The sequence below is a fragment of the Trichomonas vaginalis genome, chromosome I (assembly GCF_026262505.1).
Source record: "Trichomonas vaginalis G3 chromosome I, whole genome shotgun sequence".
In the NCBI taxonomy this organism is placed as follows: Eukaryota; Parabasalia; order Trichomonadida; family Trichomonadidae; genus Trichomonas; species Trichomonas vaginalis.
The window spans coordinates 6,653,754-6,674,323 of NC_067203.1; the positions used below are offsets into that span (position 1 = coordinate 6,653,754).

General features: G+C 34.6%; 8 protein-coding genes across 8 annotated transcripts, besides 2 other annotated features; 3 read left to right on the forward strand and 5 right to left on the reverse strand.

Annotated features, from left to right (window-relative positions):
* Positions 1 to 440: 440 nt before the first annotated feature.
* On the reverse strand, positions 441 to 3,223 carry TVAGG3_0941120 (ribosomal protein import into nucleus; the record flags this gene model as incomplete). Its single annotated transcript, XM_001327966.1, has 1 exon — positions 575 to 3,214. One exon carries the CDS (start codon positions 3,212 to 3,214, stop codon positions 575 to 577), a length of 2,640 nt encoding a protein of 879 aa, XP_001328001.1.
* Positions 3,224 to 3,984: 761 nt separating this feature from the next.
* On the forward strand, positions 3,985 to 10,293 carry TVAGG3_0941130 (platelet formation protein family; the record flags this gene model as incomplete). The annotated part of the gene is made up of 1 exon (XM_001327967.1): positions 3,987 to 10,004. One exon carries the CDS (start codon positions 3,987 to 3,989, stop codon positions 10,002 to 10,004), a length of 6,018 nt encoding a protein of 2,005 aa, XP_001328002.1.
* Positions 10,294 to 10,417: 124 nt separating this feature from the next.
* Positions 10,418 to 11,227, forward strand: TVAGG3_0941140 (EF-hand family; the record flags this gene model as incomplete). Its single annotated transcript, XM_001327968.1, has 1 exon — positions 10,676 to 11,227. The coding sequence occupies one exon, from the start codon at positions 10,676 to 10,678 to the stop codon at positions 11,225 to 11,227; it is 552 nt and encodes a 183-aa protein (XP_001328003.1).
* A 486-nt stretch (positions 11,228 to 11,713) lies between these two features.
* TVAGG3_0941150 (uncharacterized protein) lies at positions 11,714 to 12,679 on the reverse strand (the record flags this gene model as incomplete). Its single annotated transcript, XM_001327969.1, has 1 exon — positions 11,759 to 12,340. One exon carries the CDS (start codon positions 12,338 to 12,340, stop codon positions 11,759 to 11,761), a length of 582 nt encoding a protein of 193 aa, XP_001328004.1.
* A 403-nt stretch (positions 12,680 to 13,082) lies between these two features.
* Positions 13,083 to 14,123: a mobile genetic element.
* A 590-nt stretch (positions 14,124 to 14,713) lies between these two features.
* TVAGG3_0941170 (NAD synthase family) lies at positions 14,714 to 15,730 on the reverse strand (the record flags this gene model as incomplete). The annotated part of the gene is made up of 1 exon (XM_001327970.2): positions 14,811 to 15,710. The coding sequence occupies one exon, from the start codon at positions 15,708 to 15,710 to the stop codon at positions 14,811 to 14,813; it is 900 nt and encodes a 299-aa protein (XP_001328005.1).
* A 449-nt stretch (positions 15,731 to 16,179) lies between these two features.
* Positions 16,180 to 17,058, reverse strand: TVAGG3_0941180 (uncharacterized protein; the record flags this gene model as incomplete). The annotated part of the gene is made up of 1 exon (XM_001327971.1): positions 16,180 to 17,058. The coding sequence occupies one exon, from the start codon at positions 17,056 to 17,058 to the stop codon at positions 16,180 to 16,182; it is 879 nt and encodes a 292-aa protein (XP_001328006.1).
* Positions 17,059 to 17,250: 192 nt separating this feature from the next.
* Positions 17,251 to 20,570: part of a mobile genetic element that runs on past the window's edge.
* Positions 17,357 to 18,238, reverse strand: TVAGG3_0941200 (uncharacterized protein; the record flags this gene model as incomplete). Its single annotated transcript, XM_001327972.1, has 1 exon — positions 17,357 to 18,238. One exon carries the CDS (start codon positions 18,236 to 18,238, stop codon positions 17,357 to 17,359), a length of 882 nt encoding a protein of 293 aa, XP_001328007.1.
* On the forward strand, positions 18,711 to 20,135 carry TVAGG3_0941210 (kinase-related family; the record flags this gene model as incomplete). The annotated part of the gene is made up of 1 exon (XM_001327973.1): positions 18,711 to 20,135. A coding segment is annotated over one exon (1,425 nt), but the record flags the coding sequence as incomplete, so codon positions are not given.

Consider the following 20,570-nt stretch of genomic DNA (forward strand, 5'->3'; position numbering starts at 1 on the left):
CTCTCAGGCTCCGATTCTCTCTCATAAAAAATTTGACAAGTAAATTACTTTGTAAATTATGACGCGGCGGTATTGAATTTTTTGGCATGTGACGCCATAAAGTATTCAATATTGAGTACTTTACGTAATCACGCCAATAACACGCGAACCCTTTATAAACCTGTAGATTCAAAACGAATGATGTATTGAACATAAGACAAAAGTAAAATAATTCTACAAACGAGAGAATTCAGATGACAATCTAGGAAAACTAATATACTAATAATTTCATAACATAAACATAAAAATTTTCTGTTGGATTTTTCTCCATACGGGATCCTTATATATATAAATGGTCTGCGCTTCGCACTTTTCTCTCTCTCTCTCTCTATCACTTGTAAGAGAAAAAAAAAATCCAATAAGAATTTAAAATTCTAAAACATTTACATAACTTTGAAAGAATTTTTTTTAAAGTGATCAAATAAATAGATATTAAAATAAAACTAAAGTGATCCCATAATATATAATATATATATTAGACATTAAAACAAAAAAAAGAATAAAACAAATAAAACATAAATAAAACAAATAAAAATTAACAAGCTTGAATAGATTCCATTGCTTGTTCAGCAACTTCTTGTAATGCCTGGTTTTCTGACTCCTTTGCCAGTTTAAGGAGTTTGATAACTACAGGCTTATGTGTGTAAGCGTTAATTTTTCTTCCGAACAAATCGGAAATTTGTTTGACCAACATCACAGCTTCCATGATTATTTCTTCATCAATCATCATCCTTATCTTATCAAGTTTGTCGAATATGTGGAAGAAATTACGTACCTTTCTATCTCCTCTGTCTACTTCTGCGTACAAAGGAGCGATAGTTTGGTAACAATGTAAAATAGCAAATGTAAATGATCTCACGTAATTTTCATCGACATTTTCGGATTCGACTAAAACTGAGCGACTTTCTTTCTCGAACAATTTCAAGAATTGTTCAACCCATTCGAAACATGCAGGTCCGATGTTTCTCGCGATATCCGTGAGAGCAGAAAATACAAATACTCTCGCGTCATTTGAAATATCGGGTATATCAAATGCTTTGAACAAAAGATTAACAAAAGTATTTGTTATGTTCTCAGGGAAAGAAGGAATCGCGTTATAGATGTCGCAAACGAAAACAGCGGCGTGGCGGACGTGTTCCTGCTGTTGCAAGTAGTCCTCCAACTGTCCTAGAAGGTTGGGAAGGTAATCAACAAATCCGGATCCAAGAGCTCTTGCAACTGCACCTAATGCCGGCAAAACAACGCAGACTAACTCGCCGTGGCAGACATTCAAGGAGGCAAGGAGAAGCTGGATGAGGTCTGGAGCGTATGGAGGGATGTACGATTGGAGGTTCATAACAATGGCCTCAACGAAACAGAAAAGACCTAATGTCTTGTGAGTTTCGTAGGGATCCAGAGCGGATGTAGTAGCTTTTTCGATTAATTTTGATAGTCTGTCGATTACTGATTGTAGGAACTTGGAGTATGGCTCTACTAAATCGCATGGTGTTTTTTCGATTAATCTGTTCAAAGCGCCGTACGCTGCATCGAGAGGATCGACGTCGTTGAAGACATCGGCGGCATCGAGTAAGAGTTGCGAGAATTCGTCGAAGTTTAATGCGATCAAAGAATCGGATTCTCCTGGAGAAAAGACATTAAATATCCTGTTGAAAAGCCAACCAGCACGGAATGTAAGCGCCGATGATAAATTGAGCTTCCTCGATAATGCTGTGACGAGTTCGTTGAATCTGTCCGGATCTGTCACTAATTCTGGGATTCGCTCGATCATGCAGCCTAAGGACCACATGGCAACTTCGATTATACGAGGAATAGTGTCATCCAATGCTCCGACGAAGTAACCGAAAGATTGTAAAATATTTGCTGGATCCGACTCGAAAGAATTGAGCTGGCTAGCAGCGTTAAGTAATAATACTGATGTATATCTGAGGGTCCATTCTTCTTCCGAAATGTTCTGGTTGACGTATTCGAAGATTAAAGGTAAAGCATCGGCATCCGCGGCACCGGAGAGTTCCGAAAGGCATTGGAAGGCTGCATGTTGTGGGTTTCTGTCGAGGGAAGTGTTTGCGTCTTTATCATCTGCATCTGTTGATTGGATTAAAGTAACAAGAGGCGGGAATAGCTTTGGGAAGGCTGTAAGTGAAAATCCAAGGTTTTGGTCGAACTCGTGATGTCTGTTTTTAGGAGTTCTGCGCTCTGGGAATTGGATATCTCTTTCTACGGCTCCAATGTTGACCCAGAACAAGGAAGCCTCGATCTGACGGTCAGGGTTATTGGAGACTAAGTCTTCGTAAGTACGCTCGAATAAATCATCCATGTATTCCTCGAAATAAGGATAATAAAGGTCGATAAGCTTTCGTAGAATTGTATATCCAACAACGAAGAGTGGCTTAGACGGGACAACCTCAATGACAATGTCGGATTGTAGGTATGCGAATAAAACTTCGAATAATTGATTTCTGTTGTTTGTAAATGAGAGATGTCTCTTGAAAATTAAAAGGGAAGCAAGCATAGCCGATGAGGCCGAGTCCTGAATCGCCGGGTAATCAGCAGCTATCATACCTTGTAAGATGCATTCAAATAACTCAGGAACCAAACGAAGGAAAGGTGCATCGTGTGCACAATTAGGATAAAATTCCTGTGAGTGCTGGGAGAAGTTCCTAATGACTTGGTATCCCATAGATCTGGAAGAAATATCAGATGAATTAAGAGAAAGCTCTAAAACTTCCATTACCTTGCTGTAAAAATGATCTTGAATTTCTACTTGTTCGCGAGCGCCGGCTGAGTTAAACTCTATGGCGAGGAGAATTCCAAGTAAGTTTCCGCTTTGATTTGATAAATCACTATTATCGGAAAGTATACCTTGGAATGCGGCCGCACGAAGGGCCTCTCTTAATTCGAATGGCTGGTGATACCAATTCTGAATAAAAATTTTTTGATCTTCTGACGTTCGTTTTTTAAGAGTTCTGAAGAGGAAGATAGAAGCAAGGGATCTATTCTTCGGTTCTTCGTTTTCATTTTGAAGAATAGGGAGTAAACATTCAATGAAACCGATATCATTTTGGGTTTTAATACCATCTAAATACGTGTAAGCTCTAATTCTAATTTCTTCATCTGTGCTAAGAAAGTTTGTTAATGCTGCATATACTTCGTCCTGTAAATTGATATCCTCGGACATCGATATTTGAAAAAAAATTTTTTTTATTCCTAAAAAAATTATTTCCGAAGAATTTGACGGTTTTGTAGATTCGTCGCATCTCAATTTTCAATGCAAGCTTGATATCACTTTTTATACAGCAGTGTTGCCGAATAGATTTTTTAATGTCAGATCTGGAGATGTAATTGGATTAGTAATATATTGGGCATAATATTCTTGCGATTTTATGCATCTACAAGCGGCAATAAATTCAAAATTGACAACTGGACGAATTTTTTGAAATGAGCATATATGCATTGTGTATAGATTGCTTGGAACGATTTATCTTGACCGAAAACGAATATGATAAGGACAGTTCAAAAAATTGACGAATTTTTTTTTGAAAAAATGTAAACTAAATTTGATGAAATTCATTTGAATATGTGTTATAAGTTGCTCGGATTCTTATTAATGCTTTTATCTCAATTTACGAAATGACTTCCACAAAACTATTTATGTTTTGATCGTTTTTCAAGATCTCATATCCGGCAATAAGAGATAAAATTTAAAGTCCTTTAGCCAATAGGCTATTCATTAGTAAATAATAGCATTGGAATGGGTAAACAATGTGAAATCTTATGTTTCGGTTCTTGGATAAAAACTAATAAAATGAGTGTACCGATAACTACAATATATTTATATTCTCCATATGTATATCTGCAGAAATATGAAAGAAAAACATGGTGGTACGATGATCAATGCCAAAAAAATAAGATCTGTAAACTTCTCAATTTTTAAAGATTTTGTTTTCTGAATGCTTGATGTTTTACGAGATGCTGCTGAGATCATAAAGCCACATAGTCATGTGATCACATCAACATCACCAAGCACTGGCATTTTTAACTTCTTTTTTACAGTTAATATTGATTTGAATTATTTATTGCAGCAAATCAATCTCATCATTTCAAAAGGTACAGAAAATCAATCAACGATTGATATATTTTATCCGCAAAATCATGTTGAAGTGCTAGATTTGATCAAAACTCAAATTCACGAAAAAGAAAAGTCAGACTTCATTTTATTTTTAACTGTATTGACATCTTTCGGTCTTTTAGACTCAGAAACTACTAAAGAAGAACAGAAAGCAGTCTTAATTTTCATTTATGAAAATCTTGTCAATGAATGCGAGTCAGAAGCCTTTTCAAACTACAAAAATTACTTCTATACGCTATTTATTTTCGGATCCAATAGAGTTATGACTACAAAAGAAAACAAAGAATTTTCATTACGAAAATATTTCAAAACAAATGTATTTTCTTCCAAGTTAATGCGTTCATTTCAAGATTTTAGCATGAAATCAATCAACTCCACCCATTTCCAAGTCGTCAAATACTTCACAAAAATAAATCTTGAAAAAGAAGGGCAAAAGTTACTTTTAAACCTTGTATTAATAGATCCAACATCATCTACAAGTATAAGTTTTCTACAAAAACAGCTCGATTTGAAGGAAAATACAGTAGATGCGATATATAATTGTATTTCTCAATTTTACGACAGTTTGGAAGAAGATGTTATACAGGAACGTCAACATCTACTCAAGTCATTTGAGATTAATGCCAAAAAAGATTGTCCTTATCTTGCATCAAAAATTTATGAAAAAAATTTGAGAGATTTTGAGAAAGAATTCTTCATTAAGTACGCAGATAAAGAGGTAAGTATCGAAGCATCCAAGAAAGACCAAAATCTCCTCAAAAACCTGTTGTTTTCCTCATTAAATCCAGAAAACAACACTTTGATAAGAAGATCTTATTTAATTCCATTGATTCTCGAGAATGAAGAAGAATACAGCTTAATATCCAAATGTATCAAGGAATCTCTATACAATAGAGTGCTTTTTTCGCAAGAAGGATTAGATATTTTATTGGCTCCAAAAATCTTTACCAATGATAGCTGTTTTCACTCTCTCAAGCTCATAACAAGTATAATGTCATCAACAGAGCTAACGAGAGTCCTCTTTAGCGCGATTTCCCCGCATAATAATGTAATTCCTTCTGATTTCAACAAAAAAATAAAAATTTTGACTGAATTATTGGAGACAGACCCTTTCTACACCCCAATTAATGTCGGACCATCGTTAATTGACTTGAAAGGAGTTGATCTCCAAAATTTGAAGTCAGGAATCTCAATTGGAATGTGGATCTTCTTCGAACGGACTGATTCATCTGTACAGATACCAATTTTAACCTTGGAAGGCAAAATTTTCTCTTTGGCCGTTTCGAAATTTCAAAATAAAATTATGGTATTGGCAGGAAGTCAAGTTTATGAGTTCCCGTTGATAAGATATGGTGGTGTAACACCAATGGCCATCAATATGAAGGCCAATGATGCTTATTTGCTGCTAAAAATCACAATTGGAACAGAATTCCAAGTTCAAGAGGTAAAAATAGGAATTTCCAATGCAGAAAGCTCATTTAGATCACAGTTATGTATTAGCAATGACGACATGAGCATGTTTTTGCTTAGTTTTACTTTAATTCCTTATGAAGACGAATTAGACAATATAAAGAACTGGCTGATCAACAATTTGAACTCCTTGGACCAATATTTCTTGAATATCAAGTCACAAACTGATATAGAATGCAAGATTCCGTTTTTAGAAAACAAAATTACGGCAATTATCAAGAAAAGCAGCAATATCGAGTTCCATCCTCTATTAGAAACTGTTACACGAAGCTTTGAACTGAAGATTTTGCTTCCTTTGTTTGCTTTTGCCACTAATTTTGAAAATAATTCTGCATTAACATCAGCATTTGACTTATTAAGGAAGATATTTGCTTTTATGCCTAATTCAGTTAATATATTTGTTGAAAAATTCCTTGACAAGGCTTTATTCCACATTTTAGAAAAATGTAGAGATGAATTCTTTGATTCAAGCCTTTATTCGCACATTGCCGACATGATTGATGTTATACAAGACAAGAAGATGAAGGACAAACTACTTTATTTGATTACTTCCCCGAATTTAATTCAAAAATACGATCCTTCAATTTTCAATCAGATTTTCAAGCATTGGTCGAACAAGATCAGCTTAGAACTCCTGAATATTACAGATTTACTTGCTTTTGCCCATAGAATTGACAATGAAATTTTGAATTCAATTTTATTCAAAATTTGTCATACTCAGAATGCAGAACAAGTCATAAAATCCATCATAGCGTTCGCTGCATCTCACGATCAATGCGCGTACAGGTTTAATTTGTTATTAACCGAAATAATTTCAGATGAAACGATAAATTTCCCAGATTTCCCTTTAGTTCTTCGATCCATTGAAGATATCCTTCAAACAGGGAACCCAGATCTTGCCGCTTACACGATTTTGATACTTTCCAAAGCTCATCAGCGAAACATGTATCCGTTTTCTCTCCAAGACCACTTGAAAGCCCTGAATTTGTCCCAATACCACGGAAATCAAGTTTTTGTTAAAAATTTAATTGGATTTGATATTCCAGATTCTGTTCCTTTAATCATTGATTTGGCATATATGACTGATTTCGATACCATTGATCAGCTTTACAGCAATACTTCCATTGATTTTTCCAACGCATTTCCGAAAATTATTGAACATCTCGACGACGAAATCTATCCTTACAGGGAACGGCTGTACAAAGCGATTATTGACAATGGTTGCGCAAACATTGCTGATAAAATTGCTTGTATGTACCAAAATAAGCCAAATCATGTTTTGGAATTCCTTAAATATGCATCGAAATGCATTAAAGTGGAATCCAACTCTAATAATTCTTATCTTTTCGTTGCTTTATGTTTCCATTTCTTGTTATTCCAAAAAATTGATAATAATTGGACATTTAAACTGAATATCGACCAAGAAGGAAGATGGATTGACATTGATCTTGCATCAGAAAGCCTGAAATTATATCAAAGTATCTTAGATTCAAGAATTTTGAAATATGATATAATAACTTCAGGATTTTTGATGAGATTCGCTCCTGAAGTCGTTCGTGAACATCTTGTATATATCTCTTCCATGGATTTCTCAGGCGATGTTTCGCTCTACAAAGATTTTATTATTTATATGGGAAGAAGATTCAACATTGGCGTTAATTTCTTATCAACAAAGCAGTGTGGATTCGAATCTATGGATCTTTTCACCACTTTGAAGCCATTATTTAATGATATCTCATTTAAAGAACCAGTTTCAGCCCAAACTGTTCCTCCAAAGCAAAATCTTAGCCTGATTGAATCATTTGTTGAATCAAACAATGTAAGAATTTTGCAGCAACAGGAACAATTAAAAATTTCAGAGACAATTTGGGATATTTTATGGTTCAAACTTACTCAAAGAGGCGAATTTTACGAAGAATCTCTATATCCAAAGCCGATATTCCAAGGATATGAGAAAGTTGATAACTTTGTAAATACGAATTGGTTAAATGTCCGATTCAAACCGAACAAGAGATATACAATCCATGCTGATGCATCAATAAAACGTGATGGAAAGAGGAATACAGATGCTGTGGCCAATCTAGAAAACGAAAAAAAGACAATTGAAAATTATCAGAATGAATATAACAATACACCATTAGTTCTTAGGGTCAAACACTTTACTACGTCAATGATCCGCACTTTTGAGTACTTAGATCTCAAAAATATTGGAGAAAACGAAAAAATAATTTTCGAAGCAGATGGTTTATACATAAACCAAGCCAGAGAAGTCAAGATTCGCTTCGTATTCAAAGAATCCATATTCATTGTCACTAGTGATGCGAAGAAAAAGGCGTTTTTGTTCAAAGATATCAAATGTTGCCTTCCAAGAACGCATTACCATCATTTGAACTCTTTGCAATTCGTTCTTCATGACGGATCCAGTTATTTCTTCTGTTTCCCTGGTCAAAATTCAACACAAATTATAGATATAATTAAGATTCACATGCCAAGTTCCGTTGACATCTACAAATCACCTATTGGTAATTTCTCTTTCGGAGAAATTACTCAGCGATGGTCTGTTGGCGAAGTTTCAAACTTTGCCTATCTTATGCACTTAAACAACTTGGCTGGAAGAAATACATATGATATTTGCCAGTATCCATTCATGCCATGGGCTTTGGGAGACTACAGAGTCCCTTTAAGTTTCCCTCCTCGACCAATCCAAGAAATGGCTCCGAAAAACACAGAAAACGATGAACAAAATGGAGAAGATGAACAAACAGAAAACAGTAACAAAGAAAATGATGCCAAATCCGAAAATTCTCCAGATCAAATCGAAGAAAAACCGAAAATTGAAGAAAGCAATGAAATTTCTGCTCTCAATCCCGAACTAATAAGAGATATGTCCAAACCATTGGGCGCAATGTACGAACCAAGGTTGAAATTCCTTAAAATTAGGAGTGAATCTTTGGAACCACCTCATCTTTACAGTTCGACACATATAAGTGGTCCTTCGATTTATTTACTGCTAATTAGAACGGAACCATTCGCTACTTTGCATATTAAATTCCAAAGTGGTCAATTTGATCGACCAATGAGAGTTTTCTCGAGTATTGCGAATAACCATGAGATTTCTTTGACTCAGAGAAACGATTTCTTCGAAGTTCCTCCTGAATTTTATTTCTCAACAGAATTTTTGACGAATATGAACAAATACGACTTCGGTGGCCCACAAGATGTAATTCTTCCACCATGGGCAAGCTCACCTCACGAGTTTGTCGATAAACATAGGAAGATTTTGGAAATGGCCCCAATTGAGAAATGGATTGACCTTGTTTTCGGTTATTTACAACGTGGCCAAAATGCAGAGAAGGCAAATAACGTATATATGCCTTATTTATACTCAAATATTTGGGAAGAAAAAGATTGTCCACCTCCAGAACAAGTAGAGATCATGTTGAAGGCTGTAGGCCAAGTTCCTCCTCAACTGTTTACTTCCCCGCACCCAGCAAGGCAAGTTTTGCCTCCGAAATGCATTTTCCAAAATAATTATAATTTCAAAGTTCCTCAAAACATGGTTGATGTTTGTCTTGGCTTCATAAATGATGGTGTTAAAGGTGTTGCTCGTGATAAAAGAGGCGTTTTCTATCGAATTAACGGCCAACCTTCATCTCCTTTGTTTAATCAGATAGAAGTTGCTCCGCAAACAGCTTTTTCGCTTAGTTCCCCTGCATCTTATTTCTTTGTTGACTCTGGAAGACACAAAATCATCTACAGAGAACTTTCCAGTCAATTAACTACGGCAACTATCAATTTCTTTTCAAGAATCGATAGTATTTCATCAACAAACAACTATGGAACGGCGATTACAGGTTCAGATGCCTTCTGTTTCAGACATAATTCTGAGATGATTCTTAATTCTCACAGAAGAAGCATCAAACCATATGTCTGCTCAGCAATAAGGAAAGAATTTGACTTGTTCGTGGTTTGTACTGAAGAAGAAATGAGTTTATACTCATTAAGAAGAAGATCTTTATTTAAGACCGTTAAAATCAGTCATCCTACAAAAGTTTTGATTACTCCGGTGTTCGGACATATTCTTTTGATGAACAATGAGTTCATTGAACTCTTTGACGTCAATGGATTTTTCATCAAAAGAATTCAACAGCCAGATATCACTTCCATTGATATTGGAAGGTTCAGAGATTGTGATGTTGCGTATGCAGCTCTTGCAAACGGCAGCATTGTTACTTTTGACGTTTTTGACATGAAATTCAAAGTAATTTTAGAGGGACACTACAATCTTGTGAAGATTGTTAGAAATGGAAACTGCATTCTTTGTGTTTCAGAAGATGGAAATGCAGTTTTTGTTCCATTTTCTTTATAATATTATTTGTACTTTAAAATAAATATTATTTAGTTTTATATGTAAGTAATTTTCATATTGTTGGTATGTCATAAAGCTTTGCATGTTATTTTGGAATATTCCTTAATAGTCTTGAATGAATTGAATTCATTTAATTAAAAATAGTTAGGTTTTAATCATATTTAATGTGTGGAATAAATAATGTTACGCAAAAATAAGAATAGCTCTTGACTACTTCGATTGCATGACTTATAATAAATGTTTTACAATAGCTTGGAATTTCAATTTCGTATAAAGAATTAGACAAACTTTTGATGTGTTCTGATAAGTATTTTTTGACCGGATTGTGCATTACACATTGTGATATGTTATAGTGTTATATTCTTGTTAGAATTTACATAGGAAATACTTACCCAGAGAGTTTCATAGATTCGACGATAGATCTTATTTAGTCATTCGGAGATCCATTTCCGAGTCATTGTAAGATATGAGAGTCTTTCACTTTATTATTTTCAAGATCCTTAGCACTTCTGGGTGCAACTCACAACAATTGGTTTGAAAAATTCAATCTTTTCAAAATTTTCCAAAAATGAAATAATAGAATGTATGTGACAAATGATCTCGACGGTTTAGTTTTCAAAAATTGAAAGGTTTGTCAATTCCGCGTTTTTCTTAGAAAATTTCTCGCATCTATGGGTTCTAGTCAGTCCAATGATATTGAGAGTGCGATGGAATACAAAGAGAGACTTAGTACACAATATCAAGTCAGCGAAACAATAATTGACACAATGTACGAAAAATATGAATTAGCATGCGGAAATTCGAAAGTTATAACTTTTGAAAGATTCGATACGGTATTTCCCATTATAGATAAAACAGTTAAAAGCAATATGTTAAAATATCTTGAAGCAAATCACGATAATTCAATCGAATTTACAGGATTTTTCAAACTTTATTTATCACTTCGGCCATCATTAACAAATACAACTTTTAGAGAACTTCTTTTTTCTCTTTTCAAGACAGAAGACAACAATTTTGATGTGGCTCTTTTTATCAGTGAACTCAAAGCAAATATGCTTTTCACCTGTAAAGGTGCTGATAAAGAATTTGAACAATATTTTGATCTTAAGCCAGGAGAACATACAATTGAGTATTCATCATTTAAAAAACTTACTGAAAGCTTTAATAGCCCTATTCTTCTATATGGCAAGCAATATGTTTTCGGTAGTTATATCTTCCAATAATTTATAGTGTTTATCTTCTCTTGTTTTTGCGTTTTGTATAAAATAAAACTTGTTTTTTAAATTAATTCGTTAATAGTTATTTTCATATGTGATATTTATGGAGATTTAAAGGAACATCCCTTCATTCGAGTTCAAAATAAATAAAAATTACGATTATTTTGAAATTTTATGGAGTGTAATATATGCTAGGGACGCGACGGTTTTACGCCATGACCGTTTAAAAATAGAATAATACGCCATTTTTTGGGCTGAATGGCGGGTACGAAGTAGCCGCCATTCGGCCGAATAACAAAACAATACAAAATTATCGCCGTCCTTTTTTTCTTTCTTTCTCTTTTTTTTTCTCTCTCTCTTTCTTTTCTCTTTCCTCTTTTTACTCCTCTTTCTCTTTTCATCATTAAACGTAGAAAGATATATTAATATTATTTTAAAATTAAAAAAAATAAAGAAAGTATAATAAGTAATTATTTAGTTATCGATATATATATGTAAAGTGATAATCTGAGGATAATCTGAGGAGGAGTCTGAGGATTAGACCGAGGAGTAGTTTGAGGAGTTTGATGATAATCTGAGGAGTTTGAGGAGTAGTCTGAGGAGTTTGAGGATAATCTGAGGAGGAGTCTGAGGATAATCTGAGGAGGAGTCTGAGGATAATCTGAGGAGGAGTCTGAGGATAATCTGAGGAGGAGTTTGAGGATAATCTGAGGAGGAGTCTGAGGATAATCTGAGGAGGAGTCTGAGGATAATCTGAGGAGGAGTCTGAGGATAATCTGAGGAGGAGTCTGAGGATAATCTGAGGAGGAGTTTGAGGATAATCTGAGGAGGAGTTTGAGGATAATCTGAGGAGGAGTCTGAGGATAATCTGAGGAGGAGTCTGAGGATAATCTGAGGAGGAGTTTGAGGATTAGACCGAGGAGTAGTCTGAGGAGCTTGAGGATAATCTGAGGAGTTTGAGGATAATCTGAGGAGGAGTCTGAGGATTAGACCGAGGAGTAGTTTGAGGAGTAGTCTGAGGAGTTTGAGGATAATCTGAGGAGGAGTCTGAGGATTAGACTGAGGAGTTTGAGGAGTAGTCTGAGGATAATCTGAGGAGTTTGAGGATAATCTGAGCATAATCTGATGAGGAGTCTGAGGATTAGACTGAGGAGTAGTTTGAGGATAATCTGAGGAGGAGTCTGCGGATAATCTGAGGAGTAGTTTCAGGAGTAGTCTGAGGAGTAGTTTCAGGAGTAGTCTGAGGACTAGTCTCAGGACTAGTCTGATGAGGAGGACTCTAAGGAGTAGTCTGAAGAGTAGTCTCAGGAGGAAGATCTGAAGAGTAGTCTCAGGAGGAAGATCTGAGGAGTAGTCTGATGAGGAGGGGTCTAAGGAGTAGTCTGAGGATGATGAGTAATCTGATAAGGAGTAGTCTGAGGATGATCTGAGGATAGCCTGATGACTAGTCTAGGAGTGGTCTAATAAAAATGTAAAATATTTTCAAAGAAAAAATTCTATGAATTTTATATTTTAATTCTTAGCATTATACTGAATAAAATAAACATAAATATCAAAATTTGAAATTGAACACGCCAAAAAATTGATAATCCACATTCAATATTTTGTAAGTGGCGTACTTTTTGAATACTCACCATACGCCTTGGAGTTCTCAATTTTGAATTCGCCTTTATTTGGGCGACCTCAGAAAAATACGCCATTAAGAAAATATTGTATGAGATTTTAAATTTGAACACGCTCTACCTTAAGGAATTAAATTTATTAAGATATATTTATATATAATAAACGATTACTTAAAAAAAGTATTTCATCGCTTATGTAAGTTTCAAAAAAATCACGAAAATAAAAAAATCAAGATTAAGGGTGCACACGAGAGAATCATGTAAACTTCAGAATTTAGAACCTTATTTTTAGGCATTATCTTGGCTACCTATTTAGGCTCGAAAAGCAAAAAATATCAAAAAATACAACTTGAGTCCATTATGACCCTTTCATGGAGGTAGTTTTTATCCGCTAGTATTTTCCCTTTGAATCTCTTTACAATTCGAAATCAAATTCAAAACTCAGTAGAAGAAAGGAAGAATCGACTTACTACGGTTGTAATACGAATAAATACATATATTTAATTATTTTTATTTACATAATAATTGTTTGAAGCTCATATTCCATCAAATTTTTAAATAAAAACATTAAAATGTTGAAAATGTTCATATATTTTAATAGGGTTTTGGCACTTTATTGAGGAATTACTACATACATAGTCGAACTGAACTTGATATTTTGAAATTTAAATTATTTATCAAAATTAAAAATTAACTTGAAATTTATAATTATTTAGTCATATTTTGCATAATTCTAAGTAGATTTTGTAAAAAATCAAGAAAGAAAAATTTTAACGTGCTTTATTTTTTCTTTTTTATAATAATACATATTATTATATAATTAACATATTCATAATGTTTCACCCTTTCAAAAATATAATCCTCCTCCTCTCAAATAAACGTACATACGGGTGGCCTCTTTTTTCAAAAAATTAAAATTTGAAATTTTTGGCTCAAATATTAGAGATTTTTTCAACCTTCAACGATATATGTTGTCTATATCAGACCTCCTTTCTTTTTGATACTTAACATTGTTCCTAAATCTTAGCCGTTAAGGCTGTTCTGAAAATATTTTTTTTTCGAAAAAATTCGAAAAAAATTCTTAAAATTCAAAAATCCCTTAATTCCTGAGGATTTTGGAAAAAAGTTTTTACATGAACATGTGTATATTATATGAAGTATATTGATAAGGTAAAAATCAAATTTTATTGCATATTCATCGAGAAAATAAACTAACGAATCCCTCAAAATTGAGAGGATAATCCTCCTCCTCTCAAATAAACGTACATACAGGTGCACCCTTAAAATTTTATTTTTAATTTTTGAATTTCTCAAATGGCGAAATTTTTGGGCGAACAAAAAAAATGTACGCCCGGTCAAATGGCGTGTTTAACGCATCCCTAATATATGCTATTACCATATTAATAGGATTTTATCAGATTTTACCATTAAAATATAGTTAAATGATGTTTTAAAAGTGACCAGGGAATAGAAATTAAAGAACTTGTTGGCAAAATATCTTGTCTCAGTTGGAGATAATCAACATACAAAGGATAATGAAGGAAACACGGCGTATTCACTCGGTTCAAAGCGTGTAAGAAAATGTTTATAGGGTATCTCAGGACCTATAAGCATCTCAGTATTAGAATGAAATATGGAAATGTTATTTATATCAGTATATTGGATAGTACATGCAATACTATTATGCATTTGCTATATTAAAAATTAACATTACAAGACTGCAATTTTTATAGATTTTGGGTTAAGTAAATTGATTTAATGCAGAAGTATGTAATAACTGTTCATTTTTTAATGAAATTTCATAAAATAATTTTTATATAAATTGTGATTTCTGGGTTATCATATTATAAAAATTTCTCAAGCACGTAAGTTTCCAGAAAGCTTCTCTACGTAAGCTTGAGAAAATTTGAAACGAAGTATAAAAAGAACTTTGGAGGAATATGAAAAGATGTAAAGTTTATTCGCGTTTACTTTGGAACATATTGCTTGCCTGTTGGGCAGATGATATCTAAGTTGACTGGCCAGACTTCCTTGTGAGAATTGCGGCGGTGTGTTGTTTCGATCTTTTGTGCAACGTGGTCCCACTGTTGACGGGTTTCTTCGTCAAGTGTTGCGACCCACTTATCCATATCTGCCTTGTCGTGGAGTAATTCGACGTAAAGTTCGCAGAAATCGTAAGAGAAACCGAGTTCTCCTTCATCTGTCTGTGCGTCCCAAAGATCAGCTGATGGTGGAGCATCGAGAATCTTTGAAGTGCAGTTGAGATAACGAGCAACAGCGAAAACTTCGGATTTGTGAAGATCATGGATCAATTGGACATCTGATGTGCCATCTCCTGGCTTGCAGAAGTAGTAAAGGTAGCCATCTTCATCGTAGTTGCCTGTTCCGATAACAATTGCTGGAAGTCCGTTGCTGGAGAGGAGTTGAGCAGCATAGTAAGCGACTGGGGTACGCATGTATGACTTTAACATGCCACCGGCGAATTGGGCGTTTGGATACTTAAGGCAATCTTCGACTGTCTTAGAAAGGAGATCGTAAACTGCTGATTGGTCAACGTTAGCGTATTCAATCTTCTTCTCGATCAGGAACTCTTCAGCACGTGACATGATGTGTGATGTTGAGTGAATTGGTTGAATGATACCAAGAACTTTCTTGATTGGGCTGTCTGGTAATGTAGCAGCCTTCTGGCAAAGTAAAATTGTAACAGCTGAGTCAATACCACCTGAAACATTGACAACAGTTGCCTTTAATCCTGATTTTCTCATGTACTGGTTGAGGAGCTCGCATTTCTTGTTAACCCAATCCTCAACATTGAATGCACGCTTCTGACGAATTTCTTCAAGCTTTGCTCTGATAGCTGGCTTCATTCGTTGAAAATCAATTGATTTCTTATCGTTCAATTAGTCTGTAAATCTCACAAAAATTCAGAGTATTTTGGGCATCGATAGCGTAAATTTTTTGACAGATTCCCGCTCAAACTAAAAGAATTCGAAAAGGCTACAATAACTTTAGTGTTTTTGCAACAAAAATCCAACAAAATTTTGAGCGGAAAAATAATAAATGGTTTTCCGCCAATACCATTGAATTCTTTCAATTTTTCAAGAGTAAACGGAAACAAAATTAAAAATCATATCTTTTGATATTTTCTGGGATAAATAAGGGGGCTATAAGCTGGAGAAATGTATTTGGGAAAAGTCTAACTAGCAAAGTTTGTTATATTAGTGATGTGTTCTTTTATTTATAGCCGAATAAGAAAAATAAAAATTGAAGTTAGCATAAACAAATACATTTAAAAGTTAACAAATATTTTAACATACATAGTGTAAACGAAGAAAATTATTTGTAAGTCTTTGGTAATTCTGCCATTAACATGTTATTTCTCCGTTTAAGCTCATCTAATTCTTGGATAAGTCTTTCCTTTTCATTCTTGAGGCCACCACCATTTGATATTCTGAATTTTTGTATACTATCGAGATTTTGATTTGCTTTATTTGTCAATTCTAATTCATATTGGAATTGAGTAGCCTGTTCTTTGAGAGTTGATATTGTTTCATCTAGTGATTCGATTTCCGCGCTAGCATCATTGATTAATGCTTGCCTATTCTTGTATTGTGTTTCAGTTTGTTCTATCTGTGTTTGAAGTTCTTTATTATCTATTTTTAGTTTCTCTATCTGTTTGCTAAGTTTCTTTTTCTCGAGTTGAGCTGCTTTTTCCAATTCAAGTATTCGTGCTTTTCTTTCGGCCCAATTTTCATCATTTTCTATGCGCTTTTTTCTGTTTTCTTGTATATCATTAAGTGATACTTCCTTAATATTCGAAATAGCTTGTTTTAGCTTAACATTTTCACACATTAATTTGTGTTTCAAGAACTGATGACTTGTAAATTGTGTATCAATAACCGATAATAGTGATTTTAGTGCATCGTCAAGATCATTATGGTGTGTAACCGGTGTGGAAGGAAGAATTTGATTTTGTAAGTTTTCAATTTCTTGGATGATTGCTAAATAAAGCTGGTTATTTTCTTTATTACTTGTTGGCATATCATTTGATATGGATTTTGTAAACGAGCTTATTGAGATTTGTGTTTTTGTCCGAGTTTTATCTGTAGATAGTTGATTTTTTTCACTTAGGTATCTCTTAAAAATAGTTTTATCATCTAATGCTAATAGAATCTTCTCGGCAACATTCAAGCACACGCTTTCTGGATTTTCCATAATAATTTTGATCCTTGGAATTGAATCAATAATAATTTTAGAATATATGTTGGAATACTTTAATAATTATAGTTTGAAAATGGTCCGCATACGTTTAGAAAAAAATAAATTCTCTAAGTAATTCTTCATAAAATTGATATTTTGATTATGCATATGATACAAAATATTTTCCATAGATTTGTTATAAAACTTAAAAAAAAAAAAAAAAAAAAAAAAGGGCAGTGGGGCTTCCAGGGGCTGCGCCCCTTCTAGCCCCGAAGATGTTTAGTAAAAAATGAGGTTTTTATTCGGAAAATTGTTAGTCTTCTGGTGTGAATTCGGAGGACTCTTCTTGGATTGAGTCTTGTATTTCCTCCTCCTCTTCTTCCTCCTCCATTGCTTCTGGGAAGAAGTCTTCTTCTGGGTCGAAGACATTATATAATGTGTAATTGAATGACACATTATATCTTTCTTTGAGTTCGCTCCTGACAAAGAACTTAGTTCCAGGAATACAGAAGACTTCTGTGCGTTGGAAAAGCTGATGTCCTGGAACAAATTTGGCAATTAGAGACTTCTTTTTTCCGAATTGTTCAGGAGTTTCCATGACGACAGTAACAACATCTCCATCTGCGAGGTCTTGTTGTTGTTCGGAAAGGTAAAGAGCAATGATATAAATGGTTGCTGCGTTGAATTCGAGAAAGTCGAATTCAAATTGTGTTGTCGTATAGCATTCAAACCATTTTGTACAGTTGTCTCCGAACTCGTCAACGTATTCATCTTGGTCATATCCGTAACTAAAGACTTGGAATTCGGCAATTGTCTTGTCGAATGACCGTTGGATGTTACGAGGAAGATTTTGACGAACTTGGTATAAAGTTCTCAACATTATAAGCTTAGTAAATGTTGGAAAATACTGAACTAAGACATCGCTAAGCTCAATTGGACTTGGAATTGTCTTAGTAAGTTCAATTGAACTAGCAATTGCTTTGTTCAGAACTTCACAGAACTGAGTATTGTATATAGCGTCTGGTTGTGTGTTTTCTTCGGCGTCTTTGAGATATTTAGAGCAAATTTGTTGAAGAATTTCTCTTAATTCGCTGTTAGACTTTTTGGCGGTTATTCTAACAGCTGTGCCAGTTCTTGGAGGTTGTGGGGCTTTGGCTTTGGTTAGCGGTTGAGAATTGTTAATGTTGGCTTCCATTAGACAAAAATAAACTGTTTTTTTCGGACTACTCATAGAAAAGTTTAAAATAAACCGTTTTCGTCAACGGTAACCCCCTCTATTTTTTTATTTTATTTAATAGTTACCGTTGGCAAACCGTTCCATCTCAAATATTGAATGAACTATAAACGTTTTTTGTTTTCTATACATACTTTTTTGTCCAACGGTAAAACTTTTTACACAACGGTTTTTGAGAGTCGTCGCCGTTGACTTTTTTGTAGAGCACTCAAAATAGTACAGCTTTGTCCAGACAAGTAAGGGTCTATCGTCGCTACAGGAAAAGTTACAGGCGTTCCAAGGAAGTATACTTTGAGAAGCCTTTTTCCCTTATAGAATGAGATAGGACGGTTATTTTACAAAACTGACAACACTTTGACCGAGTAGTTTTTTGTGCTGAACAAAAAGTGTCATATAAACATCTGTCAAAAACCGCTTTTTAACTTCACTTAAAATGCCACGTAAGCTACGTAAGAATATACGTAAGAGGAAGAGAGCATTGAAACATCCAATAGTAAAACTGACACCACAACAACAGTTGCAACAACAAATGCTGAATGACCCCACTATGTTGCAACAAATGTCAAGCAATCCTATGCTTTTAAACCGAGTTGTTGGTGCACAGAGTGGAGGTTTAAGAGCGGCACTTTTAGCGAAAATGGCAGGCTATGGTGGAGCTGCAGACGGAACAGCATATAACCCTCAAAGTCAAATGAATTTGAGTTCACTCAAAAATCAAATAACAGATGTCAAAAAGTCAAGCATAGACATACAGAAGCAAATAAGTGAAAACGAAAAGAAACTAGAATATGACAGACACACAAAGAAACTCAATGAGTTAAACGTAGAGAAAAAGAAGAAAGAAGAACAACTGAAAGAACTAAGTACAGAGGAATATGCGAAAAAAGTGTCAGAAAAAGCAGCAGAAGTAGCAAAAATGGAACAAGATGTCATAAATTTGAAAAACCATACTACTCAATATAAAATACTGAAAGATGAAGAGATAAAACAAAAAGCCCTGAAGACATATATGGATAGCGATGAGTATAAAAAAGAAGTTGAAGCAAATGTAAAGGCAGAAAAACTTTTACAGTTGCAAAACCAAACCGTACAGTATGAAAACTTAGCACAAGAAAGTAAAAATAACGACGCAGCCATGCAAAAGGCAATGAAAAGCGCAGAATATATAAAAGCTAACAATGACTGGTTAGATGCCCAAGCCAACGCTAAAGCAGCCCAACTCATAGGGTCAATAAGGACAAAAATACAAGCGGATGAAGATAGTTCAAATGAAGCTTTAACAAATGCTGACTTTAAGAACGCCTTCGAAGCTCTTCATAGTAAGGTGAAACTAGTGAACGACTTCTCATCTGGAAAGAAACTGAAGTCTGAAGGTTTCGACAAAGAGTTAAGAGAAGTAGCACAAAATATGACGAAAATAACAGATGCAGCAACGAGACAGGCAGTTCAAAGTGCCTATGACGCCGTTAGAGCAACTGTTGTGAAAAGTCAAGAAAAAGAGTTACAACAGACCAAAACAGACCTAGTAAATGCTTTCTTAAGAACGAAAAGTCAGGTAGGACATTACGCTGCAGATGGAACATATGTGCCAGCTGGTGGAACTTATATACCAGCTGGTGGAACATATGTGCCAGCTGGTGGAACTTATATACCACCAAACCCTCCAAGAGAAGCACCTGCACCAGGACTACCTAGAACATTTACATCGTCACATGGACACAGACACAGGCATGCACAACAACCAGCACAACAACCACCTCCACAACCAGCACAACAACCAACACAACAACCAGCACAGCAACCAACAGTTCAAAACCCTGCACAACAACAACCACAAACAGAGCAAGGACATAAAAGAAGTAGAGAACAAGGAAACCAAGAATTCTTAAAAATGCTGAAGGAAGAGTATGGTTACCCAGATACTATTGACTTTAGTGACAGATATAAAGAAGCTATTAGAAAGTTCAAGGATGGAAATACTGACCCGAACCTATTTAGCTTTATGGCTCAGCACCAAATGGGATATAATTCAAACCTGGAAAATACAAGCTCGCTAAGGGATATGATTTAATAGCATATCATCCAAATGACATGGATGAATTTACTCCGAGATATTTGTGTCAGAGCTAAATGACAATACAACTCTCTTCATGAAACGCGTAAAAAATAGAGACGGAACGAAAGAAGAAAGTTTATGAGTCCGGATGACTTAGATAGGGAACTTGTTAAAAACGGTCTCGGAATATATGAAATGCCAGCAGATGAGGTACAAGAAACTCCACAGGAAGAAATA